Source organism: Laccaria bicolor, genomic scaffold (assembly GCF_000143565.1).
Source record: "Laccaria bicolor S238N-H82 LACBIscaffold_1 genomic scaffold, whole genome shotgun sequence".
Lineage (NCBI taxonomy): Eukaryota > Fungi > Basidiomycota > Agaricomycetes > Agaricales > Hydnangiaceae > Laccaria > Laccaria bicolor.
In genome coordinates this window covers 1417269-1439829 of record NW_001889872.1, presented here as the reverse complement: position 1 = coordinate 1439829, position 22561 = coordinate 1417269, and the positions used below count along the sequence as shown (strand labels likewise).

The window sequence follows — 22561 nt, the reverse complement described above, 5'->3', positions numbered from 1 at the left end:
GAAACGTTTATATGTAAGGACGTCTTGTATATACATTTCCAATTGTAAAGGCCTTGGTTGTAGAAGCAGCTCATTGACGGAGGCAGGAACGTGTCGAAAAAATTTCCCTCCTCGTTGTGCGCACGGGTTGCTTATCCGATGCACATGTTTGACCAGGCCCAAAATGACGTTTGTGGTCTCTGAAGCACCCTGACCCAACCCTGACCATATCCACTGCCCGCATTTGCGACGACTTCTTCGTCTCTTATATAGCCCTCATCACCGATTCGCCTCACATCTTTGCGTCGCTACCGTCATGGATTCAGAAGTTCTTACCGAATCCATCGACAGGCATCCTTTGGTTTCGTTAGTGTCGGCAAGTTTTTGGGTCATCTGTAAGTTCTGGGATTGGGACATGCATCATAACTAAAATTCACCCTTTCATAGTATGGCTTTTGTCGTGGGCGAAATCCCTCGTCGCATTTGCGACGATTACTGTTCCTCGACTGCTGTATGCAGTGCTCTCATATTCCATGACTCTAACTGTTCGTTTCTCATTCTGCAACCTCTCGGTCACACATTTACCATTTGCACCGTTCTCAGCTCGGTTTCTGGAACTTCGCTGTTTTCTTCGGGGTCTCGGCTGTTGCTCTAAACTATTGGATACGCTTTCGTTACCTCAACGACTACACCCAGTTGAAAGAGCCTCCTCTAGTCAAACCAGATATCAACGAGCTTCACCCAGATGTCAATACGGGTCAATTTTTTATCTCCTCTCTATTATGCGATGCTGAAATGGGTGACAGATCCACCCTCGTCTTTCCACAACTACCTAGACGATTTCCTGCAGGCTGTACGAGTTTTCGGTTTCGTGAGTGCTTCGGGTCTGCCTACTACGCAGCTCTTTACTCACTACGTTGACGTTAGCTTGAAAAACCTGTTTGTCCACTGTTGCCCACCCCTCGATGTCCGTACCGCTCAACGACTATCGCAGGTGTTTCACGAACTCGCTAGACACTTGCAGACGCGGAGGCTCATTGCGGGGGACAGCCTTTCTTTGAGCCAAGACAAAAGCTTCTATTGTGTCGTAGAAGGCATGGTTCAAGTTTATGCCCAGACCGGTCACTCCCCAGAGGTTCAGCAGAGTTTGTGGGACGATGAGGATATGAATGGCTATCAACTTTTGAACGAAGTGGGAAGCGGGGGAACACTATCAAGTCTCTTCACAATCCTGAGCCTTTTTACTGAGGATGTGCAGATGAGCTGGCAGGACGAGTACCCTGGCGTTTCGGTTGACGATACTGCATGCTTTGAAAGCAACCCTTCCCCATTCATCCGCAACCGGTCACATAGAGCGAATTCTGATGTTTCGCAGTTCGATCTGGAATCGAAGACGAAAACTAGCACTCGCCGATTTTCGGTGTCGTCGACGGCGTCGACAGTGCATGCAGACCATTCCAGGTCATCTCGAGGTAATTCCATGTCTCCTGGGCACCAAGATGAACCCCCAGTTGAGCAAATGCGTCCATTTATACCCTCTGGCCCCTCTCGCCCGACTCCTGCTCATAGAGGGGTGGTCGCCCGGGCAACAGTGGATACGACTCTTGCTGTGATCCCTGCAGAAGCTTTCCGCAGGCTGACAAAAAAGTTCCCCAAAGCCACTGGCCATATCGTGCAAGGTTATTATATCCACTTTTACGTCAGTGTCAAGTTTTAACCGGTTCATTGCAGTCATCCTGACACGATTCTCTCGAGTTACTTTCAACGCCGCTCACAAGTACCTGGGTCTGACAAGCGAGGTCCTTCGAACGGAGAAGGCTATTAATGATATTGCCTGCCACCCTCTTCCGGCTTCGTTTTATGAAGGAGGGGGCCTCCAATACCTTCGCAACCGTTTCGATGCTTCCACTTCGAGTACTACAGAAACCGATAGCGACTATTTCAGTTACACCCAGTCACCATCGCAGACGACATCTGAATTGCCTAAACTGAAGAAACCATCAACTGCAGCGGGGGACGATACTCTTCAAACTCGTAAAATTTCCAACGGTCAATCTCCACCGATGCGAGCCTCGCGTACTATGGTGCAACCTGGTGATCTTTTAATGCCGAAAAGCAGCATTCATGACAGCTTTCGAACGCCCTTAAGAACATTCAGCACCCTTAATACACCAGGGCTCCCAAGAGGATCTGATGATGCAGATCTTGGCCGCAAAATGAACCAGGGATCACGGTCGTCGCACTGGTCAGTAGAAGACTTTGATCTTCGAGAGGAGGTCATGTCATGCATCGCGAAGTCTATTGGGCTTCTCCAACCTCCTCTCAGCGGCAGTGATTCTGTTGAAGCGTCCCCTGCTTTTCCTGCTACAGAACATCGTCGTCCCTCGGGTGGTTTTAGCTCTCCCTTTGGTTCCCTTTCCCTCCTTGATCTGGGTGATGACGTATCAAGCGCAACAGGAGGATCCTCATCGATATTACCTTCAGGAAATCATCTTAGTGGACTCGATAATGAGGTTGAGATTCTCTTTTTTGCGGCGGGTTCGACTTTAGCAAAGGTCGGAGAGTTGAATACGGGGCTCTTCTACGTTATCGAAGGCTTTCTCGATATTCTCCTGCCATCAGACGAGGGACATAAGGATGGAGCCGCTGCTCCTACTCGCCCCGATGCAATGCCAGACTCAGTCGATTCCGAACCTTGGAGGACTCCGGGTGGTAGGAGCTCGAAACCCGAAAAAAAGCTGCTATTCACAGTCAAACCTGGAGGGATTGCCGGATATCTTGGTCAGTGGAGTGATTGTAATGCAACGATTGTAATTTAAAGCTAGCCCACAGCGTCGCTTTGCAACACAGCATCATACGTCGACATCCAGGCGAAGACGGACACTTACGTTGGCTTTTTACCCCTCCTTGCGTTGGAAAGAATACTCGAGAAGCGTCCAATCGTTCTGCTCACCCTGGCAAAGCGTCTCATCTCAATGCTTTCTCCTCTAGGTATATGGTCCGCTCATACATATCCAATAGTTCTAATGTTATTGCAGTCCTTCACATTGATGCTTCTTTGGACTGGATGCAAGTTAACGCTGGTCAAGTACTCTGGCGGCCACATGACGTCAGCGACAGCTTCTACATCGTCATTAACGGACGTTTGAGAGCCATATCAGAATCTGAAAAGGGTGGGGTGACCATTGAAGGAGAGTTTGGTCAAGGTGATACAGTCGGGGAACTTGACGTTATTACCAGTTCACCCAGAAGGAACACCGTTCATGCTATCCGCGACACTGAGCTCATTCGGATGCCTCAAACCCTCTTCAACGCAATTTCGGCACGGTCAGTCCTTCTACTAGCGTAACACGACACAACCCAGGCTAACTAAAGGTTTCCACAAAGCAACCCACAAACTACTGCACAGTACGTGATGATGTTGCTTGCAATACGGCTTCCCGCTCACTGTTTGTAGACTGCTCCGAATGATTGCTTCGCGGGTGCGCGATGAAGTAGACTCAACATCTTTAGCCCAAGGGAGGACATCAACGGCAGAACTCGGCCATAACAACACAAATTTGAAGACAGTCGCCGTTCTTCCGGTGTCTCGCAACGTTCCTGTTGATGCCTTCGCCCGCAAGTTGCAGAGTGCACTCGAAGGGATAGGAGCTTCAACATCATACCTTAACCAAGCGATTATTTCTCATCATCTCGGGCGCCATGCGTTTACTCGGATGGGGAAGCTCAAGGTATTAATTTCACCTCCGTCTATTACTCGGATCTGATCCTTCTCGGAGTCTGCGGGTTGGCTGGCCGATCAAGAGCAACGGTTTCACACCGTTTTGTATGTCGCAGATTCGCCAGTTAATAGTTCCTGGACCCAGACTTGCATCAGACAGGTGCGTGGGGTTGCCACTCAAGCCTCTGTCTTGCTCATGAAAATATCTGAAATCTTGTTCCAGGCTGATTGTGTTATGGTGGTTGGTATGGGGGATGATCCAAGCATTGGAGAATATGAACGTCTGCTCTTATCTATGAAGACAACAGCCCGTAAGGAGCTTGTCCTGTTACATCCTGATCGCTCCGTGGTTCCTGGTTCAACCCGCGAGTGGCTCAAGGTAGCTCTTCCTGACTATTACTTTTCATCGCTTGGATTATTTATTTATTTTCAGAATCGGCCGTGGGTTCATCAGCATATACATGTCGAAATGGAGGTACGTCAAACCGCTTCCTTATCTCTTTTTTTCTTTCTATAACTATTTCCAGGGCTTGGTGTTGCCACCGAAATCTACTGTTCATAAGGATCCGGACGCAGTTACGGCGCTGAAAAACTTAAAAGATAAAGTTCAAAGCGAAATTCAGAAGTACCGTGGAGGGACAACAGACCTTCGACCTCCACGCCTACCACACACGAACGATTTCTCCCGTTTGGCAAGGAGGATATGCGGAAGATCGATTGGCCTTGTCTTGGGAGGGGGCGGAGCTAGGGGGATCGCACATATCGTGAATATTTTTGTTTGCACCTTGAGCTGGACGTGACGGTGGATTAGGGTCTTATTCGTGCTCTTGAAGAGTTTGAAATCCCGATAGATCACATTGCTGGTCAGTGATTCAGCCTTTACATAATCCTTGTTATTGACCACCACAAAAGGCACAAGCATTGGCGCCTTCATCGGTGGTCTGTACGCGCGCGAGGGAGACTTGCTCAGGACAGTAGGTCGAGCCAAGCAGTTCAGCGGAAGAATGGGTAATATCTGGAGAATTCTCTCTGATGTAACCTATCCAATCGTTGCTTACACAACGGCGAGTGCAGAAATTTTTGAAATAACGGTACTTTTCATCTTTGTTTGCAGGGACATGAATTCAATCGATCTTTGTACAAAGTAATACAGTCAAATTTTGCCCACTCTTGTCTTGCTCACGTTGCGTCAGGCATTCTACGACTTACATATCGAAGATATGTGGCTACCTTACTTCTGCAATACGACCAACATCATGACATCTCGGATGGAAATTCATGAAACAGGATATGCATGGAGGTTCATCCGTACGTGAAATGGCAGCTGAAGGAGCAAAACGGCTGAGCCTTTCAATGTAGGTGCCTCTATGACATTAGTGGGACTTTTGCCGCCACTGTGCGACAATGGCAGTCTGTTGGTTGATGGTGGATACAGTGAGTTTGAACAGCTGATACTATCTATCTACCTCTCAATTCCAGCGATTTACAGTTGATAATCTGCCAGTGAGTAAGCCTTACATTGTCCGTCTTTCCCTCTTATAGAATCACACGCTCTCAGGTGGCAGCTATGTTCTCCATGGGTGCTAGCGCGGTGTTTGCTTCTGACGTGGGCTCGGTATGCTCTTGACTCTCATCTGAGCTGCACATTCACCTTCCTGAATTTTAGCTCGATGATAACTCTCCGAGAAATTTTGGAGATACAGTTTCTGGCTGGTGGCTTCTCATCAATCGCTGGAACCCCTTCTCTAATGCCCGTCACGTGCCGCCAATTACTGAAATACAAAGTCGCCTGGCGTAGTGCGTACATTTTCTACCACTGCATTATGTGATACTTAAACGGGACGCAGTGTTTCCAGTGTCAAAACTCTTGAAGAGGCGAAGGTAGCCAAGAATTGCCTCTATATTCAGATGCCAGTCCACGAGGTCGGTTCCTCTCCCTGTGCTGAGAATACTTTAAGTCGGCTGACCGTTTTTTTTAGTATGGAACTTTACAGTTCGGGAAATTTGAAGAGATCCAAAAACAGGGCTACATCGCTTCAATGGACATTCTTGAGAAGTTCGACAAGGAAGGAAGACTTCCCTCAGCATTCATGAATGGGATAGGAGGAATAAACCCTGGAGGAAAGAAGAAAGGGAGGAGTGTCCGGCGTAATTCAATTTAGTGACTTGGACACTGTGTAACATATGTTGCTGGCCGGCATTTATACTCATTTACTATTACATACCAGCACCTCGGCACACCACACGAGGACAAGCATGACGTTGCGTGACAACTTGAAAAAATAGGATCCTTTCAATCCTCCATATTAGCTTGACGGAAAAAAAGGAAATTGGATTGACTTAGAGCTAGGATCACCTATTTTTGTTTTGTGGAAGCTGCACGATCAAAATTGTGCCGACTCATAGGGTGCCGAGGTGCTGGTAGGATAGTCAAGGCGTGGTATGCTCGAGGCCACAGGCGTACCATTGCACTCAGCTTGTTTGTCTGGCGTACTCCAACCAAACAGATTTACTGTAGTGTAACTTCAGACCCAATTCATGATCAGACCAGTTTGTCATATTGTCTATCAGCCGTTACGAAATGGCGTCTGGAGAACAATCATCGCAAAGGCCGCAAGCTCATTTGGACGTGAGCCTGCTAAAAGAGATTGCCAAGAAGGATTTAGTAGATGCACTGAACGGGGTTAGTGTTCCAACAAATGCACGCCAGACACAACTAACGGGTTGAGGAAGGTCAATGGTGCAAAGACCCTTGTTCTCGACGCATCGTTAGCAGGACCACTCGGACTTGTGATTGAGGTGTCGCTACTCAAGGTCACTACAAATATCGTCTATTCTGTGTCATCAATCATCCTCAATGTATTTTCTATCTGCAGCAACACTCTGTGGACAAGATGTTCTGGCTAGAATCGGGAGCGTTGACATCAACCACGACGAACATTGTATATTTATGTCGTCCGGTAATTAAGCACATGAAGATAATTGCTGGTATGGATGTGTCACCTGGCTTGCCCTTTAGCTGACTATGGACAAGATCAGATCAAAAGACATGCGAAGGAGTCACGAAAGCATATATACACCTTGCTTCTCGTTCCCCGTCTATCGACGCTTGTATCGCGAATATTAGAAGAGGAGGGAGTGCTAGGCGATATTACTATATCATCATACAACTTGCAATTCATACCTCTGGATGATGATGTAATATCTCTGGAGCACGAGAACGCTTTCAAGGAGATCTGGGTTGTGAGTTATGTTATATCCTCAAGCCAAGTTTATCTTCTGACCACTGCAAAGAATAGGATGGAGATGAAACCGTCATCTTCGAGTCATCTCAGGCACTGCTTACCTTGCAAAGGCTTTATGGGCCATTCCCGCAAATAGTTGGTAAGGGTGACTACGCCAACGTAAGCCGTTAATTTTGTGTGCTTTACCTAATTGACAATCGAACCGTAGAAATTGGCCAAACTGCTGACGCGTTCCACATCGAAGGCCACAAACGCTTCAGCATCAGATGCTGTACTGGCTTCGACGACAAGCATTGATTCTCTCATCATCTTGGATCGTCGCGTTGACATGATCACACCGCTTCTCACCCAACTCACGTATGAAGGACTTGTAGACGAACTGATTGGGATAAAGAATTGTTTGTCGCTTCAAAGTCTCAAGCATTTACGTACTGATTGATCCAATTTTGTCAGCCCACGTTGAGCTACCGATCTCTCTGTTGACGCCTCCTGCACCATCGTCCAGCAATCCCTCAACATCAACGGCTACTACGGCGCCTGTGATAAGCGTCAAGAAGGAGGCGAAAAAGAAACACCACTTGTCAACTTCCACGGACCCTCTCTTTGCTGAATTACGAGATCTTAATTTTTCATCTGTTGGGAGGAAGTTGAACAACGTCGCTCGCCGCCTCGACGGCGATTACAAGGTATGTCTTCCATCTGTTTCAAAACTTCGTTCCCAGATCCAAGTTCCATTAGACAAACCTTCAAGCGAAAACCGTTGCCCAGTTGCGCGACTTTGTTGGGAAGCTCGGGGGACTTCAGACTGAGCATCAATCTCTACGGCTTCGTGAGCCTTCCTCTTGATTCTTAAAACTGCTTTCGGTGACGTTGCCCCAGACACTGAATTGTCGGAGTTGCTCCTCCCCTTGACAAGAACAGAAGAATTCAACAGATCCTTGGAAATTCAACAAAGTCGGTAACAATCTGAAATTGACTGAACGCAACTCACTCAAGAATTCCAGACCTTCTGGCCTCGTATGAAGTTACTGCGCAAATCACGTCAATAGAAGATATGATAGCACAGGGTGCTGAAATGCAAACAATCATTCGTTTGTTATGCCTTGCTAGCTTAACAGCTGGTGGTATTAAAGCGAAGAGTCTCGAAAATATAAAGCGAGAGATGCTCCAGGTTCTTCAATCTTCTACCTTTACGTTCACTTTGCTGATCACGAATCATCAGGCATATGGTTATGACTTGATGCCCTTATTGTTGTCCCTGGCTGCTCCACCGCTCGCTATTCTATTACCTAGTCCTCTGCCAGCGTCGACACCGCCAGCTGTTACCTCTTTGAAATATCCATTTGCGTCTCTTCGGAAATCATTACGTCTTCTGATTGACGACAGCCCTGAAGCGCTCGACGAGGTCGAGAATGACATTAGTTTCGTCTATTCAGGATATGCTCCTATCAGCATTCGACTGATTCAGTGTGTTGCCCAAAAGGGGGGAGTTTTGAGCAACCCAGCGGAAAAGGAGAAATCAACGAATGATGCTCCTGCACAGGAGAATCTGTCCGTAGGGAAAGTCCAGGCCCATCCTATCGTGGGTTGGAAAGGTTTCGAGGATGTCATGGCCGCCATACCAGGGGAAACTGTGGAAATTCTTCAAACACATCATGAGGATGGCGTCTCGGGATTGCCAACCCCAAGTTCAACAAGTCAGTTCTCGTCTTACTTTCCGATCCAATTGCTGAGATATTCTACAACAGCCGCTTTTCGGGAGCAAACGACGACCTCAGTGGTCTTCTTCTTGGGTGGATGCACTCACACCGAAATCGCAGCTTTGAGATGGGTAGCCCGACAGAACCGAGGCAAGTGTTTTGAGTCAAAATTAATTGCGACTCGCTGTTAATACCGCTTTCTTTTTTCCTTTTTTCAGGGCGGAATTTTTTGATTGCTACGACTGGCATCATAAGTGGAAGAGGTCTCGTTGATGGGATAGCTTTTGTGGACAGGCCAGCGGCGCCGAGGACAACTGAGTCGTAGCTTGACGTTCCGCTCGTACATACACCGCTCGCATTACGGTATAAACTGTTTCAGATAATGTCAGAACGTGTTGTGGTAGGACGCGCGCCTGGTTCAATGGGAACATGAAAGGTAAGAGATAGCTTATTGGGGTCCTGGCCCTGATATGGGAGATTCAAAGGATATTCCTCTCTTCCTACAAAAAGTCAATTGATTTTTGCTTTTGTTAGACGCTTAGACGTACGTGTCTCCAGCTATGCTGGACATGTGCGGAAGAGGACGAAGCACTAATAGGCAATCATGGTAAATTTGACGCGTCTAGGGTGTCCGGGGGACCCAGCATATCCACGATCGAAGCTGCCATTTGAATGCCTCTCGTAAAGTATAAGTTCCGCCAACTTGAACCAAAATGTCCCTCAACACCCTTTTCCTTCAGTCACCACGTCAAATTTTTCTGCAGGTTTTTTTTTCTTCTGTAAAATCTTTCAAACGCTACACAAAACCAACCATTGACTCCGAAATTCCTGCTCCTCCTAGGTAACGCGAACCACGTCGCGTCTTAAACATCATCGCCAAAACAATTGATACCCCTCACAACCATTAATGGCCCCAACGACGAAAAGCGCTGTAGAAAAGCCAGCCAGAAAAGGTGTTTTTTCCCCTTCAACAACGTGAAGGTCGTCGTAACTGACGCGTTGTAGCCAAGTCGGGCGGTGGGAAGAAGAAATTGACAGCGTTCAACAAGTTCATGGTGCGCACGTCCCCTTTTTCAACGAAGTGTTAGAATTTTGAGGAGGCTCCCTTTCTCAGCAAAGCGAGATGGCGCGCCTGAAGGACGACGAACCTGACATTTCGCACCAAGAAAGGTAGGACGCATGTTTTGTTGTTTCATGTCCATGGTACTTATGCGCGGCAGGTTTAAACTTGCAACTTCAAACTGGAAGAAGGCGAAAGAAAACCCGAAGAGCGTTGCTTAACATTATTATCTACGTCGCCTTTTTTTATCTTGACCATACCTTAGTTTTCGATTTGTGCTATTATTGTTCATTACAACTGTCGGTCCGTTGAATTTATGCTTGTTTGAACCATGCTACTTTGCAAGAACAAGCCTGGAAAGGTGACTCGCTGCCTGCGCCCACCTGCTATGTGATCAAGGCTGCCTCCAGGGCAAGGTCCTTGCTTAAATACGTTCTCGTCGTTTCTCTCTTCCTTCCTAACAATTGTATCATAACATGTCCCATACGCAAGATATCGGTAGCCCTGATAGCCTCTTCCAGTTCGACCTCGACGACACTTCCTCCACAACACTCGCTGAACTTTCTGAGTCTCATCATGCGCTCACACCCGAGGAACTTGAAGAAGAAGAGGAGATTAACATCCGAGACAACGTCGGAAAAGGAAAGGGAGTAACCAAACCGATGCCCATCCGCCCCTCTACGATCATTAACGATCTCTTCGATCTGTCTCAAGCGACCACGAGTTACTCGTCCGACACATCCTCTTTTTCTTTCTCCTCTCCTTCCTCCAATGTTAACTACTGTAACAACCTCCCCTCGACCTCTACCAGTCAAATGAGCTCGTTGAATTCGTCTCAAACTTCTCCCTTGTATGATGGTTTGCTAGGCAAGGGAAAGGAGAAAGAACCTCCCCCTGAACTTCCCCCGTTATCCTTTGGAAATGAACTTAACAGTCAAGATACTTGGTTCTCGCTGGAGACGCTGGGCCCATCGACCTATACAACAACTTACAGTCCTCCCCACAGAGACGACTGTCTACCGGAAGCCTCAAGTTCCACTTCTCCCAGCTCTGTTGCCACGCTGCCCTGTACCGCGCCGAATACCACCAGCACTCCCGATTTGACACGACTGCCCTCGCGATGTCGTTCCCTGTCGAGTTTGTCCGTCCAGTCTCACGCATCATCTTCAATTTCTGCCAAGCTCAAGTCGAAGTTTGCGTTACCTCGAACTCCGAGTAATCTTACACGAAAACTTTTATTTGGGAAGAGAGATGATCTTGACGACCTCTCACCGCCTATCACCGTTGATGTAGAACCATGTGCATGGTATACAGTCCCTAATCCGATCAGTCTTCAGTCTCATGTCATAACTGCGGCTGGGACAAATCGTTTGAGCTCTCCTTCCCGCACCTCTTTTTCGAAAGGAAAAGGACGGTCGAATTCATCACCGCACCCATTTTCAGCGCTCGACTTCGTTCCAGCCACCAGAACGGACGTATTTGAACCAATTCCTATCATTATTCGAAACTACTTTGACGAAGTTCTTCCGAGAGAACTACGACTTCAGATCCTTCAGGCTCTCGTAGAGCTTCACGCACTAGAGCATCAGCTAGCTGTGACAGATGGGCGCTGGACGATGGCAAAGGCCTCATCCTCCAAAGGCCGCTGGGTTGGCAGAGACAAGGGCATCAGAGAACTTGTCAAGTTAAGCAGGGTATACTCGATCCCACCTATATTGTCACATTGAAAATCTGATTCAGTTGGTGCTCGCAGGTTTCAAAATCTTGGAAAGCCCTTGTATTTGACGGTCAGATGTGGGCTGACCTTCATCTTCATTCTTTCCCAGGATTACCGGTCCTACCGATAGCACAGAGGGGTGGACCGTTCGTCCGAAGTCTAAATCTTGCGGGTCACGTTAACCTTAATCCGACAGATCTCATAGAGGTTGCCGACCACGTCTCCTTTCGGGCTCTCGAGGAGCCGTTACCATACACTCATCTCACACATATTAATTTACAGGGCTGTACAGCAATAAGCACCCGCTCATTCCATCATCTCCTCACCCGTTCTATCTACCTTCGCAAACTCTGTGTCAAGGGACTGGGAGCTGTCACAAACACGACTTGTGATATCCTTGCGAATTACTGCCCCGGGTTGATCTCGTTGAACATGAGCAGGTGCCCAAATATGGATGCAGCGGGAATTGAGCGCTGGGCCACAGGCGTTGTTGTTCGCAATGAACACCTTCAAGTGAAAGAGCTCCGATTGTCTGGCATCAAGAACGTCTCTGATTCGATGATGGCCGCCCTTGGAAGAGCTGCACCGCACCTTGAGGTTTTAGATCTCAGCTATGCCCGCCAGCTGCATAACTCAGCTTTAGAGGCCTTCGTAGCATGCGAAGAATATGGACATTTTGGGAATCTGGGCGTGGAGACAGTCATTGTGACCTCTCGAGACCTTGGTAGAGAGGTAAATGATTCCAACAGGTATAGGAGACGCACCACCAATCTCCGGCATCTGTGTCTGTCCTTTTGCCTGATGTTGTCGGACACAGCGTGCTCGAATCTTTCCCACTCCGTCCCAAAGCTGGAGTACCTCGAGTTGGCTGGGATTGGGGGTGTTCTAAAGGATGCAGGGCTGATTCGCCTGTTGAAGAACACGCCATACATAAGACGGCTGGACCTTGAGGACGCAACAGATATCACTGATGCTGTTTTGGCAGAATTGACTCCCGCTGTGGTCCCTGAAGGTCCGCAATCCGAATTCCAAGTCGGACATGCTTTACAACATCTCATCCTTTCGCACGCAGCGAACATCACCGACGCCGCTGTGCTAGCCCTCATACGGTCATGTTGTCACCTCACAGTTCTTCATCTCGACAATACTGCTATCAAAGGTGCTGTCCTTCGAGAGTTCGTCGCTCTCAATCGTCAGAGGAAAGCAATCAACTCCAAGATTGTTGCCGTTGACTGTCGGGGGATTGGAGAGGGCCTAGTGAAGGAATTGTCGGTGTCCACCCGACCTCGCATGGGATGGAGGTCATATGCGGCTCGAAAGCTCATGTTCCTTGACTCTCGAGACGAGACCGAGGATTTGGGGGTTGGCCAAGACGAGTGTGATGAACACAGAGTGGTGCTCAAGACTTTTTATTCCTGGCAGACGGTAGATGCCGTCAGGCTTGCTAGAGAGAAGCGGCGTAAACTGACTTCGAAGAGAGGCGCCAATGTGTCGAGCAATTTTGGGTATGACGATTCGCCTCCTCGTGGTGGAACCACTCGATGGTGGACTCCTGGTGGTCGTCGCGCTGGATCGATACACAACTCGTCGCCCACGCACAATGACATGAACACTGACAACTGTAGAATAATGTAAGTATAGAACAATATCTGTTGTATTTTATTTTTTCCGAGCTTCATTTTGGGTTTGGATGTACTTTTCTTGTTTCTTCTCTTACTATACTTGCACTACTAACTATTCTTCGCCCTTTGTATTTAAGTACTTGCTTGTACCACGCTATTGTATTTGACGAGATGATGTAATATTCAATCCAAGTGTACGAGCTTTAGGCATCATATTTTTTTCCCTTTCTTTTTTTTGCCTTTCTTTGTTTTGGCGACAAGACTTTCCGAGCCTGAAGCATCGTTACTGTTGGGGGTTTGAGCAGAAGCGGGATCTGCTGGCACACTCCCAGGAGAGACGGGGCAGTCAGGGTTCTCCAAAATATTCGCGGATGATGTTTGGCCAGAGTTTGAAAGAGTGGACTTTACCCTCTTCGACGACGACTCTTCTGCTGGAGATGGTGCATCGTCCCCGTATCCTGCATAAGCGTTAATGGTGAGAAGACGGAAGTGACAAATAACGCAAACCTGCGAAAGGGTCGAGTATGGGCCTTCCTCGCTTTCTGCCTGTGGGGATGTGAGAAACGTCGGCCTCTTTATCCACCACCATGGCATTGTTTCCCTCGTAGATCTTGAGCCCCTCTTCCTCTTCTGATTCTTCTTCTTTCAGGTTTTTCTCGTATTCGGCGCGCTCAACCATTTTACTCGTCACTTTGATGGGGATTCGGGCTGGCGTCGGTTCTGGTTCATCTTGCGCTTCTTCCGCAGCAGTCCTGGTCCATGTCGCTTGGGTAATGGCGTGTTTGATGAATCGGCCTGCCGCTGCCTTGTCGATTTCTATTCGTTCTATTTACAACAACAAGTGAGCGCTAAAGAAGCGAACAAGGAAAAAGACTTACTGCTGGGAGGATTTTCGGCATTTGATATCTTTTCAAAATATTGTCGTATTCTATCCTATGGAAGTACCCGTCAAGGGAGATCGGCATGCCATTAGAGTTATCATACCAACTCTGGCACCACGGGGTGAGTCTTTGGATCTATGCCCTTCGACTTAAGATAAACTGGAAAAAAAATTGTCAGGATCCATCTTTCCGAAAACAACCAAAGGAGACCTACTAAAGATCAAATCATACACCAGGTAAGGGAGGACCGTCTGAAGCTTTGCTTTCTGAATAGATTCGAGTCCAATGATAGTTTCTGGAAGTGTTTGAGAAAAAAGAGGTTCGAGTTCGGCTTCCAGATCATCAAATGAGGCCGAGAGCGCTGCAAGCTTGGCTTTTACCTTGTTCGTTTCGCTCGTCATTATTGCTGGTGATCAAGGAGTTTAAAAATAGTGAACGTCAACGTTGCCCTCCGAAATCAACAACCGTCAACACGCTTCTCATGGTCCGTCATTCTCTCTCCTGTTCAGTCTGCTAGTTCGACAACGTTTTACAGTCTTCGGAGCTCAGGTATACTGCAAATACCCAACTGGAACATTGTGAGAGCGTTGCTAGCCGTTTTTAGCAGGATGATTGACATAGTTATTACAGTGCACGCTCGGTATACTGGTACTGGTAAGTTCCCCTCCGTCTCTACAGGGATTCGTACATATTCGTTTTTTGTGCTTCAGGCCATGCAGATTTGTCGAAATAGTAAGCATAATTTTGGTCATTTTGTTGAGGTAATTTACTGAGCTGCCTCTTTCAAGTGATTGGCTTACCCACCAGCACCGCGACACGCTTGCATCGATTGTAGGACACCCGACTCTCTCCTCTTTTTTGGCTATTGCGGACAGCGAAGCTATTGGCAGAGTGAAGTTTGAAATGACTGAGGTCCGTGTTGAGTGGGTGCAATTTCGAGTGGTTCTTGACGTTCTGATTTACAGCGTATGCTACAACCCTGCGGCCCGCCTCCACGCAAGGATGACGATTGAGGATAACGATCCTCAGCTGACGTCGATGAATGAATTGGCAGGCCGCTGGATATCAGCCTAGTTATATGTAGTACAAGGAGATGGCCCCAATTTGGCGCTGGGGAGCAATTTGATAGCCGGCAATCATCATGATTTGGCGATCTTGAAAGGCAACGACAAAAAGGGGACATTGCATCTAAATTGGATATCGTTTCCATCTGCTCACGAATTTGCTACTGCTGCTTCTTGCAATGAAAAAAAATCAAATCCAATGTCTTTACCCTGGCGGACTGTTGTGCCTGCGTCGAGCTCTCCAGTCTTCGTCGCCATTCACTGTCACTTGCCTTGTCTCTCTCGTTGCCTCCTGTGCGGCTCTGGCTGGCTCTGGCTTCTAATCAGAAACCTCTTTTAACGACTTCGTATCAGTCCTCCAGGCCACTCTTGAAACTGCCATTGTTCGAAAAAGTGGCTGAGCCACAAGTACCGCCATCGTGGTCGGTGGCCACTAACAAAGAACACGCCTTGACTTTATCTTTATCTTTATAGACAGCTCGTTCCAATGACTTTGCTGCTTGCCATTGACTCCCTGCCTCACAATTTTACATCACCGTGCACCTATCCTTCTGAAGTTAAGCACCCCCCGCAGAAGCATACCACACGGGACACCCCTCATCATCCATTTCCTAGCTTAAATCCCGAAGCACCTTATTCATCTATTCCGCCACATCCTTCTAAATCTCAGCTGCGTACCATTTATCGTTCCGCTTCAGCCGACACTAGTATGGGGGCGGATGGCAAGGACAAGAATTTTCTGGCACAGGCGCGCTCTTACAAGATATCAAGGCCCATGGCTTTGAAACCATGGCGCCGAGCTCCCCCAGTGCAAAACGTTGGTGAACGATCGTCGAAAAAAGCACGAGTTTTTGGGAAGAAGTCATCAATGGGGTCGTTACGCACTGCAGCGACCCATAACAATCCTCCTAATGCGGCAATCTCGGCAATTCCTGGGCCTTCATGCACGTCGTCTTCCACTTCCTTACTCCCAGCCACCATGGGGTCGGATTCGGCTGAAGATATCAAAGAACCGAGCGCGCCATTTGATTGGGAGGTCGATCTCGACCCAAAGGACACATTTATAGAAAAGAATAGGTGGCGGATACGAAGCAACACAAAGTTGCATCCCTACGCTTTAGAGGAGGCTCCTTATATGCAGTCATACGGGTCTACGCCCCTTCGAAGGTCCGTCTATTCCATTACATTCCATGCATTCACTGATATTTATTTTTCAATAGTGACTACTACACGGATATCCTACTGCAACGCTTGCTCCCTTCCGGATCGCCGACTTTTCATGACTATAGTAAACAACGTTCGCCGGCGTCCGTGCTTGACTTGGGGTGCGGCCCAGGACACTGGATGCTCTATGCTGCAGGTGTGTGGAAGGGTTCGACAATCACCGGATTAGACCTCGTCGACGTTACCCTTCCTGAAGTTGCGACAACGGAAAATATCCAATTCCGTCGTGGCAACTTGTATGCTTTCCTCTCTTTGAATCCACTCCTCTTTTCGCTAACCATCGTCTTCTTGACTCAGCGTCGAATATGGTCTACCCTTTCCCGAGAAATCATTTGAGCTTGTCAGAATGGCCAACCTTGCACTTTGCATCCCTTATGACAAATGGCCGCGTCTCCTTGTCGAAGTCCGGCGTGTGTTGACCCCTTGTGGTAGACTCGAGTTAATCGACGACCAGGTCTTCTTTCCTTACGGCAGTCCCCCAACGCACGGACAATCTGGGGATAACTTGTACGCTCCTGTGGATTTTGACTTGGAAGTCGATGGGTTTGACGAGGCCGATGAAATCTCGGATAGCGATGAATGGGCGGACGCGAACTCGACGTTTATGAGCGACCGAGATTCGGTTCACTCTTCGTCCAACGACGCGCAAGTGATTTCCCCCGCGGCGACCTTGACTCAAAATAACCCAAATGAAACACCCCTTCCAACGCCGACCGTGCAACCTGAGGAGTCTGAGCTCTCCATTTGGGCATCCCGCGCAGCAAGTTCTCGCCACATCGAGACAATATTCGAAAGAATGCTGGGGGAGAAGTACGGCATGCACCCACGACCCTCCGAGTTCATCCTCGACCTCTTGGAGGACATTTTTGGAACTGGCCGCACAAAGAAAATGAACAGTTATCACCTCAAAATTGCCCCTTTTGACCCCTCTGTCAATGAGGAAGTTGTCGACACAAAGGATGGATTGGGTCCCAGCTTGGCTTCAAATCTTGGTCTTTCAAAAGCAAAGGAGATGTGGAAAGCAAACAAGCGAGACAGGAAGAGGAGGAGGAAAAGACAGAAAGCAGTTCGTGCATGCAACGGCGAACTATCATTTCCAGATGTAGATCTGCCCGATCCATCGGTTATTACACCAAAGCTTGCAGAGCTCCTAGGGATCGCCTATACAGGAGCCCCGATATGTGACATCCCCCCTCCCGCGACCCTGAATGCCAAAGCTGCTGCTCGCCTTGGGATACCATATTCCGCAATCCCTATCTCGAGAAACACTTCGAGCGACAGTGAAAGCAGCGGCGATCGTTCGAGTTTAGAAGGCCCCCCGCTCCCGCCAAAAGATGCGCGTTATTTGGAAACAGGCCCGATAGTTCCGTGCTCACCTTCGACGGATACTAGCAGCAGTAGGAGCTGCGGCAGCAGCAGCGAACGTTCAAGTTTGGACACCCCAGCCACCCAATCACCAGTCTTAAGCATGAAAGCCGCTGATCGTCTGGGTATCTCCTACTCGGACCTTGCAGCTGCGGCCTCGGACCCCAGCCTGGTCCCATCCCTTCCGATAAAGAATACTTTTCAGCCGTCCGGCTTGCTCCTCTGGCCAAAAACATATATTCCTCTCTCGCCCGACGAGCTGGAGATGCATTGCACCAAGCATATCCATTTATTGCTCGGTTGCAAGCATGGCCTTATAGAGTTTATGACTGCTCACCTTGATGAGCATGGGGAGAGGATCGCGAGTGATGACGAAATATATGATTGTCTGTGGGATTATGAATGGTGCGTTCATCATGATTGATTTCTATCAATGTTCATTAATTGACGACTGCCGAGCAGTTTCCGTCGGACTCGTTTCAATTGGCCTTTGGGGTCTTTACACCACTCTGAGAATGAATGGGAATCAGACCATTTTATTCCCTCGAGCTCCAGCTCACTGGGTGTCCCTGAACAAACCTCAAACCACTCGCGAAACCTTTCAGACGCATCCATTGAAATCATTCATTCCATGGACCTAAACCATGTCCGGTCAATTCACGTCTTTGAAGCTCGAAGATTCGACGGCATACTAGACTGAAGAAGGATGTTTTACACTCGACCGCACGCTATCATTTAGCTGGCCGGCCCCACCACACTCGCTTCAGTTCCATTATTTGCATTCATCGTCGATGCACGTTGTCGGACCTTCAAACGACACATTACACTCCTTTCGATTTCACGCTTTCCATGTTTTCATCATCCTGCTTTGTTGACCACCCACATCCAGCATTGTATTTTTAACGCGACACGCCTTTTGCTTTATTATCTCGGACTATCATATTCATCGGCCGGTTGTAGGACTTAGAAGTGGGTCCTATCGCATGCCTGACTGGCCGGCCACCACCACGCTCCTTCCAGTTTTACCATTTATCCGCCATCATCGTCGACGCACGCAATTATAGGTTCAACGAACTCATCACACTCCTTTCTATCTCATGCTTTTGTTTTGACTTTTCATCATCCCACTCAGCGTTGTATTTTTAGCGCGACTCACTACGCATTTTGTTTTTTTATTCCAGGTGGTTTTGAAAAATGCATTCGTGTTATTGGATGCTCGGAAGTACAACTAAATAGAACTGTATTGTATGTATGTAGCTTAACACATAAATATAACCTCATTCCTACACACTTTGCCTGGGTTTCTCCCACTATTCCAAGGAAAACGTGCGAGCCGTGCGTAAGACACAGCAGAAAATTATATTTAGTTCCATGCATGCAGAGAGAGGTTTGTCTTGAGCCCCTTTTAGGCACAGAAAAACCCTCGTTTTGGGGTATAGATGCTTGGTCATACAGAGATACCGATGTTCGTTAAATATATAGTCCTTTAGCGATAAAAAAACAGTGTGTTCAACGTTTCCCCCACTGTCCAACAACATTCGAAGACCCAGGTTCATAACCTGGTGGTAGATCCTCATGAGGAGGTTCGAGCACAACCAGATGAGACCTCGGCCCCTTGACGGGACTCGTTCTGACTACAGGTACAGTCCCTACGTTTGTATCGATGGGCGGTACAGACGTGGCTGTTGGCTCGCCTCCATAGGGATAGTACGCGGCGTTGTGTTCGGCTAGCGGTCGCACGGTGCTGGCGCCGTAGCCATCTCCGCCCAATGTATAGCTGCGCTCGGGTTGGGGGTGTGCAGGTGATGAAGACCCATAATATTGATTCGGTGTAGATGAGTATCCCACAGCCGTATTAACCATTTGACTTGTGTTATTGTAGGTTTCAGGATTGAAGGAAGGTTCAACGTAATTTCCCTGCGGTTGGGGGTTGTAAGGGTCATACTGAGAGTAGCTCGATGGCTGCTGCTGGCCATGTGAGGCCGCCGTATGATCTGCGAATGCTTTAGTCAAAAAAAGGTTTGATGTAACAATGGGGGGTTTGCTCACAGGATGTGCCACCAGCGGTGTGGCCGTAATCATAACCAGAATTTGCATATGGATCTGCGTTATATTGGTGTGGTGTCGCTAAATATTGTTGAGTGGGCGGCGGTGAGCTCGTCAGCGACGGAGCACCATAACCAGCATTGACATTGTAACCACTCGCTTGTCGATGAGGTTGGTGAGGAGGAGGAGAAGAGGCAGTCGAGGTATTTCCATATGAAGAGGGTGCATAACCAGTGTGAGTGCTATTTTGACGATGAGGTTGGTTAGGTTGAGGAGGATATGTCGTAGTGGAACCCGACGTGTTCGGGTGTGAGGTATTATAGTAATCATCGACCGTACGAGAGCCTGGTTGACCCGGTACGTATCCGCCAGCAGGGTAATGACCACCTTGACCGGGGCGCCCACCAGGGGAGCTTGGAGCAGGGACGCTGTCATCATCGATATAAACATGGTCACCCTCCACTCGACCAGTCAGTGGTTGTGTTTCATAGAAAGCTGGGAGTCCCCCTTCCGCGGCCTTTTGCCGAGCTTTACGGTCAGCTTCAGCTTTGACAGCGTCGAGACGCAGTTGCTCTGCGTAACCATTAGAAGGCGGAGGAACAGCTTCGGGATCTTTTCTACCCCAGTCTCGTTTGTCACCACGCGGGGCTCTACCGTTGAGACAACATCTCCCTAAGGTATAGAAACAACCACTGAAGAAAAGTAAGATCCATGCAGCCAGTGTGAGCCAGATTGCATTGCCGATCTGTGCAGACCCAATGGCGTTTATACGAGCTTTCGCGACGAAGAAGAGGGCGATGTCGAAGATGAAGGCAATCATGGCAACGGATGCTGCGAAACCTGAAATAAAGGTGCTGCAACATGTCATAGACATTTCACGAACATGGGCCAACAGACCAAATACGGCTGAACCGGCGGAAAGGATGAGGGCGACGACATGGAGGAACAGGGCATACGTTAACCATTTGACTGCTACTTGAGGTATCTCTACGGGGAGTTTGTTGCCAACGAGACTGTTGATGTCTGCGATTGGCGCTTTAGCAGGCTGCGGCTTATAAAAATGGCAAGGACTAACCTAGTTGGTAGCCAATGGATGGCTTTGAGCAAGTAGTACCGTTGGTGAGCTCAAGACAATAGCCTAATGTACCAAAGGTAATGTTTCCGCTGAGGCCGCTAACAGAGATGACTGCTTTGAGAAAGTAGATGGATTTGAAATAAGGAACACAGAAAGAGACGACTGCAAGGAGAATGGTAGCAATGAGGGTGACTATGAAGCCGGGAGTAGCAGGGCGAAGAAAGCCCATGGTGAGGCGACGACCTACTCGAGTAGGTACTGACTTGGTGCTTGTTGAGAGGAAGAGGAGTTGTGTCTAGGTAAACACGGCCCACCGCAAACTTATCACTGCGTAGCCAGCAGCATAGCCGCTTTAATGTCAATCACCGCCCTCATCGCCTCGTCATGTCCTTCCCGCCGTTACCGGTGCCTGCGCAGTATATAGCACTCTTACTCCAAACCTTGCTTGCACCAGCATCTACAAGCAATTGGACAGAATTGATCACTACTTTCTTCCCATAACTACCACCGCCGTTTTGTCAATGCATTCCACCTCTATTGCTGCAAGCCGTTATTGATACCCTCTTCCCTTGCCTACGCCTTGCTCTTTCAATCACCGTTGGCTTTGATAGTCAATATGGACTTTCGCTCGCAGGGTGTTGCTGTGAACGCTGTCGGCTTTCTGTATGCCTCCGTCGGGTTCTTCCTGGTGAGCTGTACTGTCTTCGCGAGTTCCACGACATTCCCACATGCTGCGCAGAGTGTCCTGGGTGCTATTTTGAACGCCTTCTACCGACATAGGGTACCCCCTCTAGCCGCAGCTAAGAATTCGCACAGGAAGGGTCATTTAGACCCATCCCTTCCTCGGAGGAACCGACCCCCTTGTACGGAGGCCGAACCTGCTCTTCATTCTCAATCCATAGTTCCAGACATTACTCTCGACCAGCATCTTGATCATCAGTCTTCCACCACTACTACCACCACATTCCTTTTAATAAGTTCAAGCCAGTCAACTACCGATTATGGCTCTACCCAGAGGCCATCTAGCCCGCCATCGTCGAATGACTTACGGAGGCTCGTCGATGTTGACGGCAGTCGCGTTGGGTTTCGTATGTCAAATCTGAAGCCCCCGTGGGCTAAAGAAAAACCACGGATATCCCGTTCCAGATCTTCTCCTCAGCTAAGTGACCAACTCTCTCCGCCGTCTTCTCGGCAAAAGGAGCCAAAGGTGAAGAAGAGCAAAAGGGGACCGGAGAGTTTGGAGGGAAAACCAGAGAAAGCTTTGCGTAAAGTGTGCAGTACGCCCGATCCTGGGGGTGAAAGTGAGCAACATTTTGATTGCGACGAGTCGAATCTAACGGTGTAGAAGTCACAATGAAAGCTTTCAGCCGAAATGCTGTCAAGAAACGGACAGAAACTCTCCGCACGCAGCCATACGAAGCGCCATACTTCTGTGCTCCGCCTATTCCCCTGACTAAACCACTCGAGAAAGAGGTGAAGAAGCCAATATCGAAATCTAGGTCAATGACATTTGTTGTCTAGATTGGATTATACGTCGTAATTAAATACCATACCCGCCTCTTATCAGATAAGATGCGTTATTTTAACATAATACATAAATTCTGTTGTTGCTTTCAGGACCCCCGAAAATCCTGCTAAATGGTAGATACCGATCCGGACAGAATTTTTCAAAATGAGGCCCTAGGGTAGATACAAACCGGACAGGTTTTCGAAAAAATCAGCAAAATGCTAGATACAGAATCCGGACAGGCTTGCGAGAAGAATCAGAGGCTAGATACTAACCGGACAACTATGGTTGCGTAGCTCAACGGAAAAAAAGTATGTACTTTACGAAGCCTGACGTGTGGTCTGCGGTTCGAACC

The 22561-nt window shown here is 48.3% G+C and overlaps 8 protein-coding genes across 8 annotated transcripts; 6 read left to right on the top strand and 2 right to left on the bottom strand.

Annotated features, from left to right (window-relative positions):
• Nucleotides 1–295: 295 nt before the first annotated feature.
• Nucleotides 296–5862, top strand: LACBIDRAFT_243220 (uncharacterized protein; the record flags this gene model as incomplete). The annotated part of the gene is made up of 25 exons (XM_001874025.1): nt 296–374; nt 427–524; nt 583–736; nt 786–850; nt 907–918; nt 974–1658; nt 1711–2760; nt 2812–2970; nt 3018–3306; nt 3367–3387; nt 3437–3710; nt 3759–3860; nt 3924–4079; nt 4134–4175; nt 4228–4464; nt 4512–4563; nt 4613–4791; nt 4815–4844; nt 4894–5008; nt 5060–5134; nt 5190–5203; nt 5259–5315; nt 5367–5497; nt 5548–5623; nt 5680–5862. 25 exons carry the CDS (start codon nt 296–298, stop codon nt 5860–5862), a joined length of 4335 nt encoding a protein of 1444 aa, XP_001874060.1.
• Nucleotides 5863–9486: 3624 nt separating this feature from the next.
• Nucleotides 9487–10037, top strand: LACBIDRAFT_301226 (uncharacterized protein). The gene is made up of 4 exons (XM_001874024.1): nt 9487–9598; nt 9651–9700; nt 9760–9815; nt 9866–10037. Exons 1-4 carry the CDS (start codon nt 9553–9555, stop codon nt 9924–9926), a joined length of 213 nt encoding a protein of 70 aa, XP_001874059.1. The 5' UTR covers nt 9487–9552; the 3' UTR covers nt 9927–10037.
• A 144-nt stretch (nt 10038–10181) lies between these two features.
• LACBIDRAFT_291724 (uncharacterized protein) lies at nt 10182–13273 on the top strand (the record flags this gene model as incomplete). Its single annotated transcript, XM_001874023.1, has 3 exons — nt 10182–11399; nt 11459–13053; nt 13182–13273. The coding sequence occupies 3 exons, from the start codon at nt 10182–10184 to the stop codon at nt 13222–13224; spliced, it is 2856 nt and encodes a 951-aa protein (XP_001874058.1). The 3' UTR covers nt 13225–13273.
• A 240-nt stretch (nt 13274–13513) lies between these two features.
• On the bottom strand, nt 13514–14326 carry LACBIDRAFT_320891 (uncharacterized protein; the record flags this gene model as incomplete). The annotated part of the gene is made up of 4 exons (XM_001873405.1): nt 13514–13869; nt 13923–13977; nt 14029–14084; nt 14140–14326. 4 exons carry the CDS (start codon nt 14324–14326, stop codon nt 13514–13516), a joined length of 654 nt encoding a protein of 217 aa, XP_001873440.1.
• An 80-nt stretch (nt 14327–14406) lies between these two features.
• On the top strand, nt 14407–14938 carry LACBIDRAFT_301223 (uncharacterized protein; the record flags this gene model as incomplete). The annotated part of the gene is made up of 6 exons (XM_001874022.1): nt 14407–14409; nt 14461–14503; nt 14556–14579; nt 14636–14657; nt 14714–14837; nt 14891–14938. The coding sequence occupies 6 exons, from the start codon at nt 14407–14409 to the stop codon at nt 14936–14938; spliced, it is 264 nt and encodes an 87-aa protein (XP_001874057.1).
• A 525-nt stretch (nt 14939–15463) lies between these two features.
• Nucleotides 15464–18278, top strand: LACBIDRAFT_291722 (uncharacterized protein; the record flags this gene model as incomplete). Its single annotated transcript, XM_001874021.1, has 5 exons — nt 15464–16156; nt 16210–16349; nt 16383–16449; nt 16511–17983; nt 18041–18278. The coding sequence occupies exons 1-5, from the start codon at nt 15477–15479 to the stop codon at nt 18276–18278; spliced, it is 2598 nt and encodes an 865-aa protein (XP_001874056.1). The 5' UTR covers nt 15464–15476.
• Nucleotides 18279–18802: 524 nt separating this feature from the next.
• LACBIDRAFT_291721 (uncharacterized protein) lies at nt 18803–20928 on the bottom strand (the record flags this gene model as incomplete). Its single annotated transcript, XM_001873404.1, has 3 exons — nt 18803–19572; nt 19628–20647; nt 20700–20928. The coding sequence occupies 3 exons, from the start codon at nt 20926–20928 to the stop codon at nt 19088–19090; spliced, it is 1734 nt and encodes a 577-aa protein (XP_001873439.1). The 3' UTR covers nt 18803–19087.
• Nucleotides 20929–21315: 387 nt separating this feature from the next.
• Nucleotides 21316–22220, top strand: LACBIDRAFT_301219 (uncharacterized protein; the record flags this gene model as incomplete). The annotated part of the gene is made up of 2 exons (XM_001874020.1): nt 21316–22000; nt 22048–22220. The coding sequence occupies 2 exons, from the start codon at nt 21316–21318 to the stop codon at nt 22218–22220; spliced, it is 858 nt and encodes a 285-aa protein (XP_001874055.1).
• Nucleotides 22221–22561: the final 341 nt, after the last annotated feature.

What these genes read in the sequence shown, in the direction of transcription:
- LACBIDRAFT_301226 (XM_001874024.1), top strand. Translation starts at nt 9,553, where the DNA reads ATGGCCCCAACGACGAAAAGCGCTGTAGAAAAGCCAGCCAGAAAAG. An exon ending in CAGCGTTCAACAAGTTCATG is followed by an intron (nt 9,701 to 9,759) that starts GTGCGCACGTCC and finishes TCCCTTTCTCAG; the next exon opens with CAAAGCGAGATGGCGCGCCT. An exon ending in GACATTTCGCACCAAGAAAG is followed by an intron (nt 9,816 to 9,865) that starts GTAGGACGCATG and finishes TATGCGCGGCAG; the next exon opens with GTTTAAACTTGCAACTTCAA.